Source organism: Dendrobates tinctorius, unplaced genomic scaffold (assembly GCF_039654945.1).
Source record: "Dendrobates tinctorius isolate UK_male_01 unplaced genomic scaffold, ASM3965494v1 ptg000093l, whole genome shotgun sequence".
NCBI lineage: Eukaryota > Metazoa > Chordata > Amphibia > Anura > Dendrobatidae > Dendrobates > Dendrobates tinctorius.
In genome coordinates, this window is record NW_027361761.1 from 23333671 (window position 1) to 23357583 (window position 23913).

Sequence of the window (23913 nt, forward strand, 5' to 3'; positions counted from 1 at the left end):
ACAGCTGTGACCTAAGTGACTAGAGAATAAGTGAGATTTTGAATCTCTGCACACACTTTTGGACACTGGACACTTTTGGATTGTGTGAGGCCTAATGAATATCTGAGCGCTATGTGACAAGCTCGATGGCACAGCTGTGACCTAAGTGACTAGAGGATAAGTGAGAGTTTGAATCTCTGCACACACTTTTGGACACTGGACACTTTTGGATTGTGTGAGGCCCAATGAATATCTGAGCGCTATGTGACAAGCTCGATGGCACAGCTGTGACCTAAGTGACTAGAGGATAAGTGAGAGTTTGAATCTCTGCACACACTTTTGGACACTGGACACTTTTGGATTGTGTGAGGCCCAATGAATATCTGAGCGCTATGTGACAAGCTCGATGGCACAGCTGTGACCTAAGTGACTAGAGGATAAGTGAGAGTTTGAATCTCTGCACACACTTTTGGACACTGGACACTTTTGGATTGTGTGAGGCCCAATGAATATCTGAGCGCTATGTGACAAGCTCGATGGCACAGCTGTGACCTAAGTGACTAGAGGATAAGTGAGAGTTTGAATCTCTGCAAACACTTTTGGATACTGGACACTTTTGGATTGTGTGAGGCCCAATGAATATCTGAGCGCTATGTGACAAGCTCGATGGCACAGCTGTGACCTAAGTGACTAGAGAATAAGTGAGATTTTGAATCTCTGCACACACTTTTGGACACTGGACACTTTTGGATTGTGTGAGGCCCAATGAATATCTGAGCGCTATGTGACAGGCTCGATGGCACAGCTGTGACCTAAGTGACTAGAGAATAAGTGAGATTTTGAATCTCTGCACACACTTTTGGACACTGGACACTTTTGGATTGCCTTAAAAGGCAGCCCAACAACCAACACCACTGATACACCACTATATAGCCTCCCCTTGCACTGCACACAGTGACTGGTGTGTTGTGCAGGCCAAATTGCTATCAGCAGCAGAAGCAGTTTTTTTTTCTTCTCAGCAGGACAAAAAAAAAAAATTGGGATTGCTTTTAAAAAAGCAGTTTGAGGCCCAATGAATATCTGAGCGCTATGTGACAGGCTCGATGGCACAGCTGTGACCAAAGTGACTAGAGGATAAGGGAGATTGGATTGCTTTTAAAAAAGCAGTTTGCGGAGCAGTGGGTAAACAGCAATGCCAGCCTGTCAGGAAGCCTTAGAAGGCAGCCCAACAACCAACACCACTGATACACCACTATATAGCCTCCCCTTGCACTGCACACACAGTGACTGGTGTGTTGTGCAGGCCAAATCGCTAGCAGCAGAAGCAGTTTTTTGGTCTTCTTCCCTGCCTAACGCTCTCCCTACAGAATCAGCAGCAACCTCTCCCTATACTGAGATCGGCAGAAGTAAGATGGCGGTCGGCGTGCACGCCCTTTTATACCCCCTGTGACGCCCACCAAAGCAAGCCAATCACTTGCATGCCCTTCTGAAAGATGGTGGTGACCCGTGCCTATGTCATCACGTTGCCCACAGTGTCCGTGGATCCTGATTGGCTGAAAAGGAGTGCAAAACAAACTTTTGAAACGCGACTTTGGCGCGTAAGTCGCCGACCTCGTGGCCGACCTCATCCTAGGGTCGGGTTTCGTTTCATGAAACCCGACTTTGCCAAAAGTCGGCGACTTTTGAATTTTTTCGACCCGTTTCGCTCAACTCTAGTGACTACCAACACCGCCAGTTTATGCGTACAGTAGCCGTCTGCCCAATCCACACGTGTTCCTGTGTTACTGGTGTTCTGTAATGTCAGCAGATCCCCTGATGTTTGTCTGCCAATGTCTCCTGCTCTGTCCACATTCCCACCGCTTGCAGTGGGAAGGTGGACAGCGCAGGAGACAGTGGCGGACACATATTGGTGGATCTGCTGACGTTACAGAACCCCAGTAACACAGGAACACGTGTGGAATGCGTGGACGGCAACTGTGAGCAGGAACTGGCGGTTTTGGAGGTCAGGGGAAATACTAGAGACAGAGTGGAGACAGAGGCCAAATCAGAGAATGTTTAAATCTGAAGTAGTTACAATTTGGAGGCAGCAGCAGTTTGCCCTCCACACAGCAGGGGATCAGCTGACGTTACTGAACCCCACTTTCACATGAACAAGTGTGTTTTTCTGTGTGGACAGCACTTCCGAGCACCAACTGGCGGTGTTGGAGCCCAGGGACAATCAAGGTGCAGGCCGAGGCCTACTAGGAGCCAGGTGTAAAGCTGAGGTATTTTGACTTTGGAGGGAGCAGGACACTTTGCCCTCCACACAGCAGGGGATCAGCTGACGTTACCGAACCCCACTTTCACATGAACGAGTGTGTTTTTCTGTGTGGACAGCACTTCCGAGCACCAACTAGCGTTGTTGGAAACCAGGGACAATCATGGTGCAGGCCGAGGCCTACTAGGAGCCAGGTGTAAAGCTGAGGTATTTTGACTTTGGAGGGAGCAGGACACTTTGCCCTCCACACAGCAGGGGATCAGCTGACGTTACTGACCCCCACTTTCACATGAACGAGTGTGTTTTTCTGTGTGGACAGCACTTCTGAGCACCAACTAGCGTTGTTGGAGCCCAGGGAGAACCAGGGTGCAGGCCGAGGCCTACTTGGTGGCAGTTTTAGATTGTTTGTAGGCTACAACAGACTGTCAACGTGCTCCAATTAGGCATCTGTCTCCACTCTGTTTCCAGGATTTCACGTGACTACCAACACCGCCAGTTTATGTGTACAGTAGCCGTCTGCCCAATCCACACGTGTTCCTGTGTTACTGGTGTTCTGTAATGTCAGCAGATCCCCTGATGTTTGTCTGCCAATGTCTCCTGCTCTGTCCACATTCCCACCGCTTGCAGTGGGAAGGTGGACAGCGCAGGAGACAGTGGCGGACACACATTGGGGAATCTGCTGACGTAACAGAACCCCAGTAACACAGGAACACGTGTGGAATGCGTGGACGGCAACTGTGAGCAGGAACTGGCGGTGTTGGAGGTCAGGGGAAATACTAGAGACAGAGTGGAGACAGAGGACAAATCAGAGAATGTTTAAATCTGAAGTAGCTAAAATTTGGAGGCAGCAGCAGTTTGCCCTCCACACAGCAGGGGATCAGCTGACGTTACCGAACCCCACTTTCACATGAACGAGTGTGTTTTTCTGTGTGGACAGCACTTCCGAGCACCAACTGGCGTTGTCGGAGCCCAGGGAAAATGAGGTAGTAGGCCGAGGCCTACTTGGAGCCAGGTGTAAATCTGAGTGTGGACAGCACTTACAAGTAGTGGGAATGTAGACAAAGCAGGAGACATTGCCGTGCTCAACTCTGGAGATGAGCAGATGTTACAGGACCCAGGTAACACAGGAACAAGTGTGGATTGTGCAGACGGCACTTGAGAGCAGAAACAGGCAGTGTTGTAGGCCGGAGGAAATACTCAAAACAGAGTGGAGACAGAGGGCAAATCAGAGAACATATTAAATCAGAGGTAGTCAGAAGTTGTAGGCAGCAGGAGAGTTTGCCGTACACACAGCAGGGGATCAGCTGACGTTACCGAACCCCACTTACACATGAGCGAGTGTTTTGTCTGTGCGGAAAGCACTTCTGAGCAACAACGGGCGTTGCTGTAGCCCAGGAAATAAAGTTCAGGTCATAGAAACATGAACACAACAGGAGACCTGGATCCTGTTGCCAGCCAATTATTTATTCTGGAAGAGGACTGGCAAATTCAGGTGAGATCCAGGCCTTATTCATTTTCACAAAAGTAAGCCGGTCAACATTATCGGCGGATAGTCGCGTGCGACGGTCTGTTACCACACCACCTGCAGCACTAAAGACACGTTCCGATAATACACTGGCAGCAGGGCAAGCCAGCACCTCCAATGCATACTGGCTAAGCTCTGGCCATGTATCCAGCTTAGAGACCCAATACTTGAACGGGGAAGAGCCGTCTGGGAGAACACTAACAGGGCACGACAAGTAGTCTGTCACCATCTGACGGAAACGTTGCCTGCTGCTGACTGGAGCCGTCTGTGATGGTGTAGCCACTTGTGGCGGTCCCACAAAACTTTTCCACATTTGGGCCATACTGGCCTTGCCTTGTCCTGCGGCACTGCCTCTGCTACCTCTTTGTGCAGAGCTTCCTCCACTGCCTCTACCCACATGGCTGCTTTGAAAAGCACTACCAGCAACACTTGTGGGGGGAATGGAGAACATGATGGCCTGCACAAGTGTTTCTTGGTACTCCCGCATTTTTCGCTCCCGGTTCAACTGTGGTATGAGGCTTTGTAAGTTGTCCCGGTAGCGAGGATCTAGGAGGGTGTACACCCAATAATCAGCTGTGTGGAGAATGTTGGTGATGCGGCGGTCATTTAACAAGCACTGCAGCATGAAATCAACCATGTGCTGCAGACTGCCAACTGGACCGGAAACGCTGTCCCCAGCTTGAGGCAGCATCTCTGCCTGCTCAGCATCACCCCACCCTCGCTGTACACACTGACTACTAGAGCCTTGTGTACCTCCCTCCTCTGGAGAGATGTGTTCCTCCTCCTCCATTGACTCCTCGTCATTCTCCTCACTAAGTGTCCCCTGCCTGGGCCTTTGTGTGGAAGCACGTTGCGCAGACTTGCCAGAAGCAGATGGCATTTCTGACTGCTCATCCTCGACCTATTCAAAAACCTCCTCACTTAGTGCTTGTAAGGTTTTTTGAAGCAGACAGATGAGGGGGACAGTCATGCTGATTAGTGCATCATCTGCACTGGCCATCCGTGTGGAGTCATCAAAGGCACGCAAAACTTGGCAGATGTCCCTCATAGTGGCCCACTCAGTGGTGGTGAAGTGTGTCCGGCGCACAGTGCGACGTGTTTGCGCCTGATGCAGCTGGTACTCCATTACTGCTGCCTGCTGCTCACACAACCGCTCCAACATATGTAACGTTGAATTCCACCTGGTGGGGAGGTCACATATGATGCGATGTTCTGGCAGGCGGAATCGGCGTTGCAGAGATGCAATGCGCGATCTTGCCATGCTGGAACGCCGCAAGTGAGCACACTCTAGGCGAACCTTGTGCAGCAGTGCATCAAGATCCGGATAGTCCCTCAGAAAGCTCTGCACGACCAAATTGAGCACGTGTGCCAGACATGGTATGTGAGTGAGGTTGCCTAGGCCCAGAGCTGCCACTAGATTTCGGCCATTGTCACTCACTACCAAACCTGGCTGGAGATTCGCTGGCACAAACCACACATCGCTCTCCTGCTTGATGACATTCCAGAGCTCCTGTGCTGTGTGGCTCCGATTCCCCAAAGAAATTAATTTAAGGACGGCCTGTTGAAGTTTGGCCACACCTGTGCTCATATCTGGCCTAACAGGCTCACGCAGTGCTGATTCCGAGGAACTAGAGTAGGAGGAGGACTCAATATGTACAGACTGCATTCCTGCAATCCTTGGAGTTGGCAGAATACGTACAGAGCCACTCTCCAGATCTGTACCCGGCTCCACAACATTGACCCAATGGGCAGTGAGGGAAAGGTATCGTCCCTGTCCATGGCTACTGGTCCACGCATCGGTGGTCAGGTGGACCTTGCTACTGACGGCATTTAGTAGCGCATTTTTAATTTTTCCCTCCACATGCTTTTGCAGGGCAGGGACAGCTTGCCTGCTGAAATAAAAGCGGCTGGGCACATTGTATTGTGGAACTGCCAATGATATAAAGTTCCGGAAGGTGTCAGTCTCCACCAGCCTGAATGACAGCATCTCAAGGGCCAGTAGTTTGGCAATGCCGGCATTCAGAGCCAGTGCTCGGGGATGGTTTGCCGAGTATGGCCGCTTTTTCTCCCATGCCTGTGCTACCGATTGCTGGTGAGTGGCCTGGGAGTGTGCTGATGACTGCGAACGTGGTTCAGTGGGTGGAATTTCACTGGGTCTCTGGACAACAGTGGCAGTGGTTCTTCCATGGCGTTCCAGTGAGGAAGCCGAACCAGCTGTGTGTGAGCTGGAGGAAGAGGCCCCAACACGAGCTGAAGAGGTGGTAGGTGCTGCTGAAGGTTGGGCTACATCTTCAGTGTGTCTGTGTAACTCCACCTCGTGCTTGGTACGCACATGTTTCCACATATTTGTGGTATTGAGGTTGGTCACATTTTTCCCTCGTTTCACTTTCTGATGACACAGTTTGCATTTGACAAAGCAAATGTCATCTGCAACTGTGTCAAAAAAAGACCACGCACTGAAAGTCCTGGGAGCGCCCGTTTTGTGTTTTGGAAGAGGATTGCTCCTCACGGGTGCCAAAGTGGAGGCTACAGGCAACCAAGTCTGCCCCCGCCCTCTCCCTCCTCTTTTGGCCGCTCGGGGAATCTCTTCCTCAGAGCTGCTCCCACCACCTTCCTGTGGCTGACACCATGATGGGTCAAGGACCTCATCATCTCCACTCCCCTCTTCAAGCACCGGCTGGTCCTGGGTTGTCTCGCCAGCACCGTACGCACCAGAAATTGGCAACTGAGTCTCATCATCATCTGATGCATACTGAGGTGTGCTGACCATAGGCACTGTCCCAATCGCCTCTTCAGATTCAGAGGGACAAAGTAGTTGCGCATCACTGCATACTCCCTCTTCTTCACGCTCTAGAACGCTGCTTGGCTGGCCACCTCTTTCCAAGCCAACAGATTCTGAGAACAGAAGTAAAGATTGAGATGGCTCCTGTCCAGGGCTCTCAGACTGCCTGGGCAATTTGGCAGGTGGTGAAGAGACAGATGGTTGCTCTTCAGTGCTCTGGCCTTGGGAGGATGCGGAAGTCATTGAAATGGATGCGTTAGCTGCCATCCATCTGACAACGGCTTCAATTTGTTCGTCACGCAGCAGTGGGGTACGGCGAGGTCCTACAAAGCTGCGCATGAAGGACTGTTGCCTGGTAAAAGTGGGGGATGCCGGGTCACTGGTGGCCGCAGCAGATACCGAATCCCCACGTCCTCTCCCTGCTGAATCCCCCCGTCCTCTCCCTGATAAAACTCCACGGCCACGACCACGTGCCTTACTCCCTGCCTTCTTCATTTTGGTAGACTGATAAAGATAGGCAGAAAAGTAAAAAAGGGGTGGCTTAGTGTTCTTATTCCTGAACACCTGCTAACCAGTATAAGAAACACTAATTTGGCTAAGAGTGTGTGTACTACACTTTAATATGATCTAATGTGGCCTAGACAACTGTAAAGTGGAGTGTTTGGTGAACTTTATTTCCTTTTTTTTGGGTGGGGGGAAAGGAAAGGATGTGACCAAAGTTTGAAAGCTATAGTATCACAAACTTTTTGGAGCGATTACAATGCAGGAAGCTAACCTACAATGCAATTAATGAGGCTCCAAAAAATAGGGTGATACTAGCCTGGCTGGCCCTGAAGGGCACAAGCCAGCAAAAAGGCTCCTCTATCTAATCCAATATAGTGTTTGCAACCAACCAATGACAATGGATGCGGTTGGAAGCACACTAATATAGGAGCAAAAATCTGGCTAAATTAGCTGCAAAAAAAGGACTATGTATGAGGCAGTGACGCACGCTGAGCGGACTACAGCTAGCGGTGGCTGTAGAAATCACTGCAACATGAGCTGCACTCACACACAGAGAGACCTATCAGACAGCCAAAAACAGTGCAGAGAAATGGGCTATAGCACTGAAAGGCTCCGCTGTCCACTCCTTTAGTGTTTGCAACCAACGTATATGGATACGTATGGAAGCACACTATACAGGAGAAAAAAAAAGCAGCAATAAAAGAAAAATGTGTATGAGGCAGAGACACACGCTGGCCGGCCTACAAGCAGACGTGCCTGCAGGACACACTACACAGCGTGGGTCTGCACTCACACAGCCCTTGCAGACAGCTGTGAAAACAGCGCTGCTAGGGAAAAGCAAGCTACAGTGGTGGTTTATGTAGCCTGGGTTAAGCACTATATGTTTTGTGGAATCGCTATTTCTAACTGTCCCTCACAGTCTTCAACAGCAGCCTGTCCCTAACTGAATTCTCAGCAGAGTGACCAGAAATGGCGGCTGCAGCGCTTTTTGTAGTGCATCATGACATCATTTCAGCAGCCAATCACAGCCATGCCAGTAGTTAACATGCCTACATGCCTAACAGGATATGCCCACACTTCTGAGGATCCCCATTGGCTGAATCAAATCGAGCAGGCTCCTAGCATTATGGGAACTTCCGATTCCGGTATTCGATATGAAAAAAGTATCGGAACTAAGTATCGGAATTCCGATACAGCTAATATCGGCCGATACCCGATACTTGCGGTATCGGAATGCTCAACACTAGTTACTAGTGTATTCTTGTGTTGATCCCTGCGAGGATAGCTGCTGTTAGCTTGTTTGGTTGCTCGAGATAGCCCCTATAGGCATCTATATATTTATATAAAAGTTACATCTTAAAGTTCACCCCGTCTCCCGCCACATCACTGCATCCCGCGTACCTGCCATTACTACACACACTCGGTCCCACCCTCTTAAAGCACCAGAGCATGCTGTCCTAAAGTGTCCCCAGCCAATAGCTGGGAGTTTATGACCCATAATATACAGAACACCTCTAGAATCTACTTTTGGAGGATGGAGCAGGTGTCATTATATACAGTGACTTGGATATAATTATTGCATATCTCTTAATGACAAAAATGTAGCAGTTCATACCTGGACAGCCAGCAGCTGTGTAAATATCTTGGCCGAATAACATTCATTAATTTCATTACCCCAGCCATCCTTATTACAGGGATAAATTTTGTTGCCTAGTTGAGATGAGTCGGTGTTCTGGCACGGCACAGAATAGTTAAATCCAACCGGTGTTTCAGGACGATTATCCTTTGTTGGGCATGTGTTACCTAAACAGAGCAACAAACATCTGTGTCAGGGAGTTTCAAAAAGTTTAAAACAAGTTGGGTTAACCTCAATGACTAGAAGCCTTCGCCAGTGGATCCCCACTACCACCCATCTCATGTCCAATCAAGTCTCATATTACACCCCCCATCTCAGCCACACCATTTTTCCTCATCCTCTAGCCTAAACGCTGGACATCTGACAGGAGGCTTGTGCCAAAATCTGACCCTCCTGATGCAACAGAAACCTGGATTCACGCAACCAAGCAATGTTTTTCCACGTTCTTGGCTTTTTTTTGTACTCGAGTTGCCTCTTTTACTCTCAGATAATAATGGCTTTGGAACTGATTGTTCACTATTATTGTCTATTTCTACAGAGAAGTGATGAGCAGTAGGTTCCGTTATGTTAGCTGATTACCAGAGTAGTATTCATCTATGGTGGTCTTGAATATGCACCTCCTGTTTATGAGAATGATTCCCCACTTTATCTCCTGATCCTTTATCAGAAGGATTTTTTACATCCTCCTCTGATACTTTCACTTTAGCGAATCTTCACATCTTCCTCTGATCCCTTCATCATAATACTTCTTCGCTTACTCATCTGATCTCTTCATAACAATTATTCACACACTGCTTTGATTCCTTCATCAGAATGAATCTTCACATCTTTCTGAGATATTTTCATCAAAACAATTCTTCATTCACATCCACCTCTAATACCTTCATCATAACAATTCCTCTCATTCTCCTCTCATCTCTTCCCTATAACAATTCTTCACATTTTTGTCTGATCCCTTCCTCGTAACAATTCTTCACATTCTCATCTCATCACTTAATCATAAGAATCTTTCATGTTATGATTGAGTCACCGTAGGAGGCAAAAACAGAAATACAAGCTAAGTCCAGAAAACCAGAGAAGTTGGCAACTATCAGATTGCAGACCCCTGAACCTATCAACACAACTAGCAGTAGCCGTGGGGGGTTCCTACGATGCCCTAGACCCCTCGATCACAGCCGGAGAATTAAATAGGCCTAAAGAAAGAAAGGGGAAATCTAAACTGCCCCAGAGCAGACCTCAAAGCAATAGGCAGCCCCCAACATATAATGACGGTGAAGCAAGATGAAAACACTAACACAGACAGAAAGATAGACTGAGCAAAGCCGGGGCCCAAAACTACCTAGATAGGAAAGGACAGGAAGGCTGCTGTCTGCAATCTGCAAAAACCCTATCAAAGACATAAGCCAACAAGCTGATATGAAAAAGACCCTGAAGCAGCTAGGCTTCAAAAACTAAATCAGCACTCAGGTATTTTCAGAAGACAGAGCTAAAGGAATTCAGCACACCCCAGCAGGGAATGGCAGAAATCCAGAAAAACAAAGCAAAACAAAGTCAAAGCACAAATGCAAAAAGCCGAGCAGCAAACTTAGCTTTAGAGGAGCAGGAATTCAGACTGGTCTCCAAGGATCCCACAGAGAAATCACCCGCAGGGCAGAAGGGCGTCGGCAGCCTTATATCCAGTCAGTAACTCCACTCAGCCAGTCATCCTCATCAGCCTCAGGTGTTTGATAATCAGGCTCACTACCTTTCTTTACCAGAAGAGGGAGTTCCTCGGGCCTCAGTAGTGAAGGGGAAAATGAACGCACAACACTTTCACTTTCTCCTCTGATCCCTTAATCATAGCAATCCTTCACATTCTCTTCTGATCCCTTCATTATAAAGATTCTTCACATCCTCATTACATTTCAGTCCATAGAATCTTATTTAGTTGGGTGTCTTTGTTCGATCAGACTTCTCTCGGTAAACTCCCCACACCGAGGCACGAGAAAACGCCATAGGGTTTCCAGTCTAGCAAAAACTAGTCCTGGATAGTCTAGCACCAATGTGTAGGCCTTGATGGAAGGCACTCCAATGTTCTAATGTCAATTCTCTCTGAAAGTGGTACACAAAAAACTAGTTCATCTGATTTTGTGCTGCAGTGTGGCATCACGTATCTAATCTTAGAGGGCATTCATGAAAGAGCAGGTGTTTCTAATAAAGTGGCCATTTGGTATATGTCTACGTATGTGTAATAAACTGCAGATACTGAGGATGTCGCCACGGATCCAAGACAGACCAAGAGTTAAAGGTTTATTTATAGGGATTTTTCTCTCCACTCAGGGAGGAGCAGTAGGGGGTTAAATGTGACAGTGTAAAACGGTAAAGCAGCACAATGGAACTGAAGAAAGCAAAAAAACAGTTATGCAGCATTGAAACGGTTAAACTCAAATAATCATAACTTATCAGTCCGGGGAAAGCTTGATTGAAGAGTCTACTTCTCCCACGTTGGCACCGACAACAGCGGCGATTGCAGTCTCTAAAGTCTCTACTCTGTATGAAGTTGGGGCCTCCAGGGATTAAAGCAAGGAGCAGGGAGACGATGCAAAACTGAGTCTCCACTGCTCTGAGTGTCTGTATGATGCCCCATCTGTCTCTCTGCAGGAACGATGCTGCGCACACTATGAAGTCTCTTTACCACACTCAGGGGTTCCAGCTTGTCACTGCAGTCCCCAGGACTGCGCGCTCGTGTCATTGTCTCTGCACTGTCAGGGGGGAAATCTCCTCTAGTCATGGAGACTACCAAGTCCACGTACTCACATACGGCGCTTTCAATGCCTTGTCCTTCAGTCTCAGTCCTTTGACGGGCAGTTCTCTCTCTCTCTGGGAGCACGGTGCTGCAGCTTGCTCTCTGTCCCGCGCACTCTGCTCTCTGTCTGACTAACTCTGCTTTTGCTCCCTCACCCTGCACAGCTTCCTGTCCACTGCCCCTTTCCTTTGGTCACTGCCCCCCACGGTCACATGGTTCAGTCGGTCCGGGCCAGAAAGTCTTCCCCCCAGCAACACTGCTGTCTGGCTAGGTGGATCTGGACACGGAGCAGGAGAGGTAACCCCTTTTAGGCTTTTCTTCCTCTTCACCCACTTACATATGGACTTGGAGGACGATCACCATTATAATACAATGGGCAGTTGATGGAACCTTGTTCTGTTGGGGAAAGTGGTGGAAGGACGAGGGGGGCTTATCTGGCATTTTTCACTTTGTATGAGATATGGGAGTTGTTTTGTTGGCTTCCCCAATCTTTATAACTATGTGCTGTGTATCCATTCAATGTAATCAGAAGATGAGTTAAGGGCAGCCCCTCCCTAGTGCACAGAACATAGCTTTGTCAATACTCCCCCACATACTGATTTACAATGGAACCAGCCCCTCCATCGCTTCCCTTTCTCTTTCTTCCCTCTCGGTAATCATTATCTTACTTGTTATCCGGTGTATTGTCATAGGCCTGGTACTATTGACGCTGGCACTCAAATCATTGGTGACTGTGCAATATACAGAGATGGAATCAACCTTACAATCAATCGACTGTGTGTAATTGAAGCAGTCCATATTTCCCACGCGTAAAGTCTTGGTGCCTAGAACAAAATGCATTACATTATTGTAACAAAGGGTTTTATTATGGTTATTTCTGCAGGTTTCATATAGTTTGCAGTCAGTGAGATAGATTGATAATAGATAGTACATGCATGTACTATCTATTATCTATCATCTATCTATCTATGTATCATCTATTATTTATCTCCCGATTATCTATCTATTAACTATCTATCTATTATCTATCTGTAACAACCCTGCTGGCATCACTGCATGGCCTCCCATCCCCCGCACACCAACTTACTTTCTGCTTCAAGCCATGCTGTGAATTCTGTCTGTTGCCAGCTCTGTGCCTCTGCTCTCCATGTTTCCAGACTGTGTGTATAGGGGGCGGCGCCTGAACTCTCTGTTTCTTATGCAGTCAAGGTGCACCTGTGTAATCTGTCCCTTACCAATCACCTAGAGCCCTTGACTATTTAGTTTCGCCACACCCACTGACCTTTGCCTGTGCAATGTCTATACTCAGTTAGTATCTTGCTGCTGAGGAAGCCAGGCCCTGTTCAGTGTATCTCCTTCTCTGTAGGAATACTCTTTGTCTCGCTTTGTATCCTGTCTGCCTGCCAGGAGGCAGAATATCCTGGTCCTTGAGTCTTGTTTCCCAGTGCCTTGTCTGTTCTCTGTCCACCTGACAGGAGGCAGAATATCCTGGTCCCTGTGTCTTTGTCCCGGTGTCTCTGTCTGAACTCAGTCTTACCTCTGTCTGTCTGTCTGTCAGTCTCCTTGTTTGTGGTTCCTTCACTGCCGTGTCTTTCCTTGTGTCCTCCCAGCTTTATCTGTGCATCTGCACCCTCGCTGCTTTATCTGTGCTTGTGCACCCTCACAGCTTTATTTGTGCATCTGCACCCTCGCAGCTTTATCTGTGCATCTGCACTCTAGCCGCTCTGTCTGCCTGCTCCGCACTCCTGCGGCTCTGCCTGCTCCGCACTCCTGCGGCTCTGCCTGCTCCGCACTCCTGCGGCTCTGCCTGCTCCGCACTCCTGCGGCTCTGCCTGCTCCGCACTCTTGTGGCTCTGCCTGCCCCGCACTCCTGCGGCTCTGCCTACCTGCACCTCCTTTGTGAACAGGTCCAAACCTGTTCCTTCATATTCTACTCCTTCCTGCCTATATCCATACCTGCACCTCTTGTGTGAACAGGTCCAAACCTGTTCTCTCATACACCACTCCCTCCTGCCTACACCTGCCGTGTGAACAGGTCCGTACCTGCCCCTTCTCATACCACGCCAATCTGTCCTGTGTCTCCAAGCCGTGCCCGCCTGTCCTGTGTCTCCTAGCCGTGCCCGCCTGTCCTGTGTCTCCAAGCCGTGCCCGCCTGTCCTGTGTATCCAAGCCTTGCCTGCCTGTCCTGTGTCTCCAAGCCATGCCCGCCTGTCCTGTGTCTCCAAGCTGTGCCCGCCTGTCCTGTGTCTCCAAGCCATGCCCGCCTGTCCTGTGTCTCCAAGCCGTGCCCGCCTCTCCTGTGTCTCCAAGCCATGCCCACCTGTCCTGTGTCTCCAAGCCATGCCCACCTGTCCTGTGTCTCCAAGCCGTGCCTGCCTGTCCTGTGTCTCCAAGCCGTGCCTGCCTGTCCTGTGTCTCCAAGCCGTGCCCGCCATGTCCTATGTCTCCAAGCTGTGCCTGCCTGTCCTGCGTCTCCAAGCCGTGCCCACCTGTCCTGCGTCTCCAAGCCGTGCCCGCCTGTCCTGTGTCTCAGCCGTGCCTGTCGTGTCTACCTGCCTGCCTGTCTAGCCTGCTTGTCACTCACACCTGTCCAGGTGTCCTGTTCCCGAGTGGGATCAGCAGCCACAGCCAGACACCACCCTGGAGTGGCACCCGGCAGCTACCTGCCGCACAAGCCTGACCTCACCATCAGAGGCTCCAGTGAAGACCAAGGTAGCTGCCGTAGTTACGCCTCTTCCAGGGTATTCTGGTTTGTGGCACAGTGGGGCCACAACCCCCCGGCTCGCGCCATTCAGCCAAGGCGCGAGCGTGACACTATCTATCTGTCTATCATCTATCTATCTACAGTGGGTATGGAAAGTATTCAGACCCCTTTAAATTTTTCACTCTTTGTTTCATTGCAGCCATTTGGTAAATTCAAAAAAGTTCATTTTTTTCTCATTTATGAACACTCTGCACCCCATCTTGCCTGAAAAAAACAGATGTAGAAACGTTTGCAAATGTATTAAAAAAAAAAAAACTGAAATATCACATGGTCATAAGTATTCAGTCCCTTTGCTCAGTAGTGAGTAGAAGCACCCTTTGAGCTAGTATAGCCATGAGTCTTCTTGGGAATGATGCAACAAGTTTTTCACACCTGGATTTGGGGATCCTCTGCCATTCTTTCTTGCAGATCCTCTCCAGTTCCGTCAGGTTGGATGGTGATCGTTGGTGGACAGCCATTTTCAGGTCTCTCCAGAGATGCTCAATTGGGTTTAGGTCAGGGCTCTGGCTGGGCCTGTCAAGAACGGTCACAGAGTTGTTCTGAAGCCACTCCTTTGCTATTTTAGCTGTGTGCTTAGGGTCATTGTCTTGGAAGGTGAACCTTCGGCCAAGTCTGAGGTCCAGAGCACTCTGGAAGAGGTTTTCATCCAGGATATCTCTGTACTTGGCTGCATTCATCTTTCCTTCAATTGCAACCAGTCGTCCTGTCTCTGCAGCTGAAAAACACCCCCATAGCATGATGCTGTTGCCACCACCATGTTTCTCTGCTGGGATTGTATTGGGCAGGTGATGAGCATTGCCTGGTTTTCTCCACACATACCGCTTAGAATTATCACCAAAAAGGTCTATCTTCGTCTCATCAGACTGGAGAATCTTATGTCTCATAGTGTGGGAGTCCTTCATGTGTTTTTTTTAGCAAACTCTATGCGGGCTTTCATATATCTTGCACTGAGGAGAGGCTTCTGTCGGGCCACTCCACCGTAAAGGCATGACTGGTGGAGGGCTGCAGTGATAGTTGACTTTGTTTAACTTTCTCCCATCTCCCTACTGCATCTGTGGAGCTCAACCACAGTGATCTTGGGGTTCTTCTTTACCTCTCTCACCAAGGCTCTTTTCCCACGATTGCTGTTTGGCTGGACGGCCAGGTCTAGGAAGACTTCTGGTGATCCCAAACTTCTTCCATTTAAGGATTATGGAGGCCACAGTGCTCTTGGGAACCTTGAGTACTGCAGAAATTCTTTTGTAACCTTGGCTAGATCTGCACCTTGCCACAATTCTGTCTCTGAGCTCCTTGGCCAGTTCCTTTAACCTCATGATTCTCATTTGGTCTAACATGCACTGTGAGCTGTGAGGTCTTACAGTTGTGGCCAAAAGTATTGACACCCCTGCAATTCTGTCAGATAATACTCAGTTTCTTCCTGAAAATGATTGCAAACACAAATTCTTTGGTATTATTATCTTCATTTAATTTGTCTTAAATGAAAAAACACAAAAAGAATTGTCCTAAAGCCAAATTGGATATAATTCCACACCAAACATAAAAAAGAGGGTGGACAAAAGTATTGGCACTGTTCGAAAAATCATGTGTTGGCATTAACTAAATCACACTTGCAGCCAGTTGACATGGATTAAAGTTGACTCAACCTCTGTCCTGTATTCTTGTGTGTACCACATTGAGCATGGAGAAAAGAAAGAAGACCAAAGAACTGTCTGAGGACTTGAGAAACCAAATTGTGAGGAAGCATGAGCAATCTCAAGGCTACAAGTCCATCTCCAAAGACCTGAATGTTCCTGTGTCTACCGTGCGCAGTGTCATCAAGAAGTGTAAAGCCCATGGCACTGTGGCTAACCTCCCTAGATGTGGACGGCAAAGAAAAATTGACAAGAGATTTCAACACAAGATTGTTGGATAAAGAACCTCGACTAACATCCAAACAAGTTCAAGCTGCCCTGCAGGCCTAGGGTACCACAGTGTCAACCCGTACTATCCGTCGGCATCTGAATGAAAAGGGACTGTATGGTAGGAGACCCAGGAAGACCCCACTTCTTACCCCGAGACATAAAAAAGCCAGGCTGGAGTTTGCCAAAACTTACCTGAAAAAGCCTAAAACGTTTTGGAAGAATGTTCTCTGGTCAGATGAGACAAAAGTATAGCTTTTTGGGCAAAGGCATCAACATAGAGTTTACAGGAGAAAAAAAGAGGTATTCAAAGAAAAGAACACGGTCCCTACAGTCAAACATGGCGGAGGTTCCCTGATGTTTTGGGGTTGCTTTGCTGCCTCTGGCACTGGACTGCTTGACCGTGTGCATGGCATTATGAAGTCAGAAGACTACCAACAAATTTTGCAGCATAATGTAGGGCCCAGTGTGAGAAAGCTGGGTCTCCCTCAGAGGTCATGGGTCTTCAAGCAGGACAATGACCCAAAACACACTTCAAAAAGCACTAGAAAATGGTTTGAGAGAAAGCACTGGAGACTTCTAAGGTGGCCAGCAATGAGTCCAGACCTGAATCCCATAGAACACCTGTGGAGAGATCTAAAAATGGCGGTTTGGAAAAGGCACCCTTCAAATATCAGGGACCTGGAGCAGTTTGCCAAAGAAGAATGGTCTAAAATTCCAGCAGAGCATTGTAAGAAACTCATTGATGGTTACCGGAAGCGGTCGGTCGCAGTTATTTTGGCTAAAGGTTGTGCAATCAAGTATTAGGCTGAGGGTGCCAACACTTTTGTCTGGCCCATTTTTGGAGTTTTGTGTGAAATGATCAATGTTTTGCTTTTTGCTTCATTCTCTTTTGTGTTTTTTCATTTAAGACAAATTAAATGAAGATAATAATACCAAAGAATTTGTGTTTGCAATCATTTTCAGGAAGAAACTGAGTATTATCTGACAGAATTGCAGGGGTGTCAATACTTTTGGCCACAACTGTATATAGACAGGTGTGCGCCTTTACAAATCAAGTCCTATCAGTTTAATTAAAGACAACTCGACTCCAATGAAGGAGTAGAACCATCTCAAGGAGGATCACGAGGAAATGGACAGCATGTGACTTAAATATGAGTGAGAATAGGGTCTGAATACTTCTGACCATGAGATACTTCAGATTTTCTTTTTTAATACATTTGCAAAAATTTCTAGATTTCTGGGGTTTTTCAGTCATGGTGGGGTGCAGAGTGCACATTAATGAGAAGAAAATGAACTTTTTCGAATTTACCAAATGGCTGCAATGAAACAAAGAGTGAGAAATTTAAAGGGGTCTGAATACTTTCTGTACCCACTTTATCTAGCTATTTATCTATCTATCTAACTATCCATCAGCTTTCTGTCTATTTTTCCTTGTATTACCTCTGTACTCAGATTTCTTACCAAGTATTTTGGAGCCATTGTAGAAATATACTGCATAGTTTTCATAATTTTCATCAAATACGCAGCACGTCAGCGTTGCTGGATTTTCACATGTCACATATTGAGGGGGGGACACCTGTATCGCTTCAGGCTGAGGTAATGCTGCAACTTTCACTGTTATATTCTTTGAAGTTGTCAGACTACTTTGGTACACCTTACACATGAAATCACCTTTTTAGAAAAATACAGAGGGATAGAAACATATGAATGTATGTAATAAATTTGCACATAAAAGAAGGGGACCACAAACAATTGCATTTATTATATCTATAATTTAACCAGAGATGAGTCCTTCTGTCTGGATATAATAGGATGGGCGAGCATATACCAGGATGGGGGAGCACATACCAGGATGGGGGCCATATACCAGGATGGGCGAGGATATACCAGGATGGGAGGAGCATACACCAGGATGGGAGGAGCACATACCAGGATGGAGGAGTGTGGCGCCCCTGAGGCTTCAGTCGCTACAGAGGTCCTGCACCTTCTCCTAAGGTGTAGTGCCCCACCATCCAGGTAGGCTGGGAACTCCTTTCTGCATTCCAACACCTGCACCCCACACACAGGATAGTTCAGCAGGGACCCATCCATGCTTTATGCTGGAAAGGTCATAGGGTGCTTTTGTGGTCCCTGGCTTCGTAACACGAGAGGTGCTGGGGAGGCAGGTGGAGTTAGATATAAAAGAGAGGGAAGGTGTAGGATTTCAGGTCAGTCTGGGGTGAGTCCCAGAGAATGAGAGAGCAGGCTGACAGCAGGTCAGCCTGAGAGGAGCTCAAGGCGGAGGAAGGCAGTCAGTCAGGAGAGGCTGAGGACTGGTCTTAGTGGAACGCGCTCCCTAGGGAAGGAAGAGAAGGAGAAAGACCAGAGAAAGAGAGGTAGACTGGAGACTACAGATTCCATAAGAGATAGAACAGATCGGAACGAAGGAGAATAGAAGGACGGTGGGAAGAAGGTTGAGAAAGAGAGAGAACCCTTCCAGTCCAGAGAGCGCAAAGGCCGGGGCCCGGTCCCCAAGGTTGATTGGATCTTTATGTCCGGCAACAGACACCGGAGGAATAGTGAGCCGCTAACGCCTTGCTCCCATCATAGGCTTGAGACACAACAGCAACTGAATAGAGAGCCGGGACGCAGAGTGGAGTCCCCGAAGCTGGATACAGCTGGCTGTCATACAAGTAAAGACTAGGAACCCCTAGAGAGAGGCATTCCAGGGTAACTAAGTACTGGAGTGCTTCACACCTAAAGGCGCATTGGAGGAGTCGTTCAGTAAGGTACATGTTGGCGGAGTGTGGAAGGGAGAATCCTATCCTGCCTGGAGGTTGGCTGGAGCCCTGACCTGGAGAACACGGTACGGAGGCAGGCAGTTGAGTGAACTGCAAACAGTGAGTAAAGCTTTGGAACCGCATGCTCTGGTCTCCTCCAGTTATTCCCGCACCACTACACCTGGGTACCAGCCTCCATACCATTCTGCGCCTCTCCTCATCCATTGCACCTACACTGCCCTGGGACTACAGCTCCACCTGTGGGGAGCTATACCATGTCTGCTGCACCACACCAACAGTCCCAGCAGATCTGCATGCAGCGTTGGCTCAACACCTTACCTGCCAAACACCACGGGTGGTGTCACGAACTAATCTACCATTAACTACATCACCGCCATTGATATTGGGCGCCCAGGGCCACGGACTGGGTCACCGCTGCTGTGACACATTCCCGCCTGACACTGGCCCAGTACCGAGTACCCGCTGACCTTGGTGTGCGAGGGCGACCCAATTTTGGCGTCACAAACAAAATGACGAGACCCGATGCCATCGGGTTCTGTGTGCCTTGGATTTACAACTTTTGAAAATGTGCAGAAGACCAAATTTAATAGACTGTAAAATGGACATTTGAAATGGCCTCTGGCGCGGAGAAGAAGGGCGTGAAGAGATGGGAGGTCCTAAGAAAAGACCGCGAAGAGTCTTGGGCCGTCCCTGCCTGAATTACTATGTGACCGATGCATGGCCCACCCCCTGAGGGGTTCGCATACTGGCTTGGTATGGAGGCACTGGAAGAAGACGCCGCCCCCGGAAGGAGGGACAGAGAAAGCCAGTGGCGAGCAGAAGTGCGGAGCAAGAGGAAGAAGGCCAGAACGCCATTTTGGAGAGTGAGGGAAGGAGGCATGCGGAGCGCGGGTAAAGAGATCTCCCTGGCTCCATGGCTGAAGACTCCGACCCCGTCTCTGCGATGAACCGCCAGCAGCTGGAGGATGGAATCGCCCAGCTGTCGTGCCGCCTGCGACTGAGGCAGGAGGCCTTATGGAGACTGAGCAGTCCGCACGCCCCGGAGGGGCCTACACCACCGGCGCCCCTGAACTTGGTACCCTTGCCACCGGTACCTGTCACCGCTGCACTGGAGCAGAGCCCACACCGCCAGGAGGCCTCAGGTACGTCTGATGTCCTGACAACTGGGAAGGCCCTGGGGTGCACCACGATCACAGCTGCTGGCCAGGTCGTGCTAGATCTGGTCTGAGACCGGGATACCAACCCCAAGAGGGGACTAGCACTAAAAATTTAAATCTTGTAGGAGGGTTTGTTGCACTAGTTGTGCCTTTGCCTTTTTGTTCATCAGGTTGCCCAGTTTTTGATTGGCAGCGTTGTTTTTGAAATGAAACTGTGGAGATCATAGATGCTGATTGATCCAAAAACTTTTATTGTAAATAGTTGCACCTCTTTAGGTGCCCTTTCTTGGTTTTACATAAAAAAGACACTTTGCGAAGATAATGTTTTTGCATGGACACTTTTCGAAGAATGACGTCTACCTCAAGGGACACTGCAAGAAAGCCTGGCTGGGAGCAGTGTTCAGCACTTTGCAAGAATCTTTGAATGTTTTATGATAACGTATTTGATAATGTTGTGTCTTGTGAAAAGTAAATGTCTTTTATAGAATATTTGATACAGAGAATTAGAAAAGTTTGAGATAGAATGTGAGAATTGAATAAAGACTGAAGAATTGAAAGTGACAGGTGACAGGCCAAGAGTAGATGGTCAGTGTCTTGCGTCCAGTAGAAGAAAGAAAGAAAAAGAGAATAATTGATAGAAAATGTAATAAAGAAAATGTGTTGAGTATAGCACTTGGAATTAAGAATTGCACTTAAGAAAATTTTTCATACTAAGATAGGAAGTTAGCCTGTTTGTAACGTTTAAGAAATGTGCCTCCTACATTAGGAAGATTAGATAAGTATAGTTAAATAGCATTTAAAATTTTTGTGTGTTCCTGTATTGTACCTTTTGTTGTCTTGCAGCCCGCGGACGTGCTGTGTTTAACGGGGGGTATGTGGCGCCCCTGAGGCTTCAGTCGCCACAGAGGTACTGCACCTTCTCCTAAGGTGTAGTGCCCCACCATCCAGGTAGGCTGGGGACTCCTTTCTGCATTTCAACACCTGCACCCCACACACAGGATAGTTCAGCAGGGACCCATCCATGCTTTATGCTGGAAAGGTCATAGGGTGCCTTTTGTGGTCCCTGGCTTCGGAACATGAGAGGTGCTGGGGAGGCGGGTGGAGTTAGATATAAAAGAGAGGGAAGGTGTAGGATTTCAGGTCAGTCTGGGGTGAGTCCCAGAGAGAGAGAGCAGGCTGACAGCAGGTCAGCCTGAGAGGAGCTCAAGGCGGAGGAAGGCAGTCAGTCAGGAGAGGCTGAGGACTGGTCTTAGTGGAACGAGCTCCCTAGGGAAGGAAGAGAAGGAGAAAGACCAGAGAAAGAGACGTAGACTGGAGATTACAGATTCCATAAGAGAGATAGAACAGATCGGAGCGAAGGAGAATAGAAGGACGGTGGGAAGAAGGTTGAGAAAGAGAGAGAACCCTTCCAGTCCAGAGAGCGCAAAGGCCGGGGCCCGGTCCCCAAGGTTGATTGGATCTTTATGTCCGGCAACAGACACTGGAGGAGTAGTGAGCCGCTAACGCCTTGCTCCCATCATAGACTTGGGACACAACAGCAACTGAATAGAGAGCCGGGATGCAGAGTGGAGTCCCAGAAGCAGGCTACGGCTGTCTGTCATACAAGTAAAGACTAGGAATCCCTAGAGAGAGGCATTCCAGGGTAACTAAGTACTGGAGTGCTTCGCACCTAAAGGCGCGTTGGAGGAGTCGTTCAGTAAGGTACATTTTGGTGGAGTGTGGAAAGGAGAATCCTATCCTGCCTGGAGGTTGGCTGGAGCCCTGACCTGGAGAACACGGTACGGAGGCAGGCAGTTGAGTGAACTGCAAACAGTGAGTAAAGCTTTGGAACCGCATGCTCTGGTGTCCTCCAGTTATTCCCGCACCACTACACCTGGGTACCAGCCTCCATACCATTCTGCGCCTCTCCTCATCCATTGCACCTACACTGCCCTGGGACTACAGCTCCACCTGTGGGGAGCTATACCATCTCTGCTGCACCACACCATCAGTCCCAGCGGATCTGCATGCAGCGTTGGCTCAACACCTTACTTGCCAAACACCACGGGTGGCGTCACAAACTATTCTACCATTAACTACATCACCGCCATTGATACTGGGCACCCAGGGCCACGGACCAGGTCACCGCTGCTGTGACACATTCCCGCCTGACACCGGCCCAGTACCGAGTACCCCGCTGCCCTGGGTGTGCGAGGGCGACCCAGGTGCATGTACCAAGATGGGGGCCATATACCAAGATGGCCATATACCAGGATGGGCGAACGTATACCATGATGGGCGAGCATATACCAGGATGGGGGCCATATACCAAGATGGGGGCCATATACCAGGAAGGGCGAGCATATACCAGGATGGGAGGAGCATATACCAAGATTGGGGCCATATACCAAGATAGGGGCGATATACCAGGATGGACGAGCATATACCAGGATGGGCAATCATATACCAAGATGGGGGCCATATAACAAGATGGCCATATACCAGGATGGGCGAGCATATACCATGATGGGCGATCATATGCCAAGATGGGGGCCATATACCAAGATGGGGGCAATATAACAGGATGGGCAATCATATACCAGAATGGGGGAGCATATAACAGGATGGCTCCATATCTCACCATCCACTACAGCTTTGAACATGAGACTACCATCATTTTATAGACAATCATCATGGTTATCTCATACATAAATTTGACCTGTAACTATTTAGCATATGATTATTTATGCAGATTGTTGTCATGTCACTGCATTGCCACTGGTTTGCTCCTTTTTCTTCATCTATACTATAAAATACAACATCTATACTATAAAATACAACCTGTTCTCACATTCTGTAATATCTCAGTGTGTTAGTTGGTTGATTCCTAAGCAAAAAGTCACTGGTTCAAATTGAGGAGCAGCCATTAAGAAAATTTCCCAATAATAGAGAAAGAGCATCATCCAGCTCATCGATAGCAGTCTTTCTGTCAAGAAAATTGCCGAACTGCATCGTGTTAGTGCCATGACAGTTAGAAGAACTCAAAATGAAGTCCATCCATCCATTCAAAAGCCAAGATGTGGACATCCAGGCAAATGTTGGAATCAACAAGTGGGCTCATCACAAGGTCTATAAGTTCTGGTGCGACCAATGGAGGTGGCTTGTATGCTTTGTAATAGATCACAGACGTCCATGCAAGCACCATGCAAAGCACATTACACAAGTCTGCAATGGTAGCCCGAAAAAAGGTGAAGAAGTCAAAACTTCAATATCGTCATACGAAGCGTCTGCTCAAGTTTGCAAAAAAGTATGAAAAGTGGATAGTAGAGGATTGGAAACGGGTGATTTGGAGTGATTATATAAAATCAATAGACTAGGCTCTGATGGATGCAAATGGGTCTGGAAAAAACAAGGAAAAAGGGGATATCGGATCGAGAAATTGAAGGAACTGTCAAGTTCAGTGGAGGAAGCCTTATGATATGAGGTTCTTTCACAGCCAAAGGCATTGGATACTTGACCAGGATCAATGGTGGTCTCTAGAGATGGGCGGAAATCTGGATGTTCAGGTCCAGCGGGTTCGGCTGAACAGTTACAAAATGTTCGGGTACCAGGACAGTGCACGGACCCCAACCCCAACCCGGACCCCAACCCCGACCCCATTCACTTGAATGGGGGGCCCAAACATCCAGTGTTTGCCATGCTGTCATGTGCATGACAGCGCGACAAACACTGCTTCTGATCGGCGGTGAAATCATCCCCGCTGGTCAGAGAGCCGCGGTTCCCACGCTGTCAAAAGACAGTGTGAGCGCTCAGCTGTGATCGGAGGTATAAAGCTTACCTCCAGTCACTGGTGTCAGCTGATGG

General features: G+C 48.4%; 1 protein-coding gene across 1 annotated transcript in view; it reads right to left on the reverse strand.

The window, feature by feature from the left end:
- LOC141098612 (adhesion G protein-coupled receptor F5-like) overlaps positions 1-23913 on the reverse strand; it is a 152520-nt gene that overhangs the window by 68079 nt on the left and 60528 nt on the right. Inside the window, exons 9-11 of the mRNA XM_073586577.1 lie at positions 17595-17804; positions 12137-12292; positions 8663-8850 (exon numbers count right to left, since the gene is read on the reverse strand). Coding sequence (XP_073442678.1) covers positions 8663-8850; positions 12137-12292; positions 17595-17804 — 554 coding nt within the window. The remainder of the gene's footprint in view (positions 1-8662; positions 8851-12136; positions 12293-17594; positions 17805-23913) is intronic.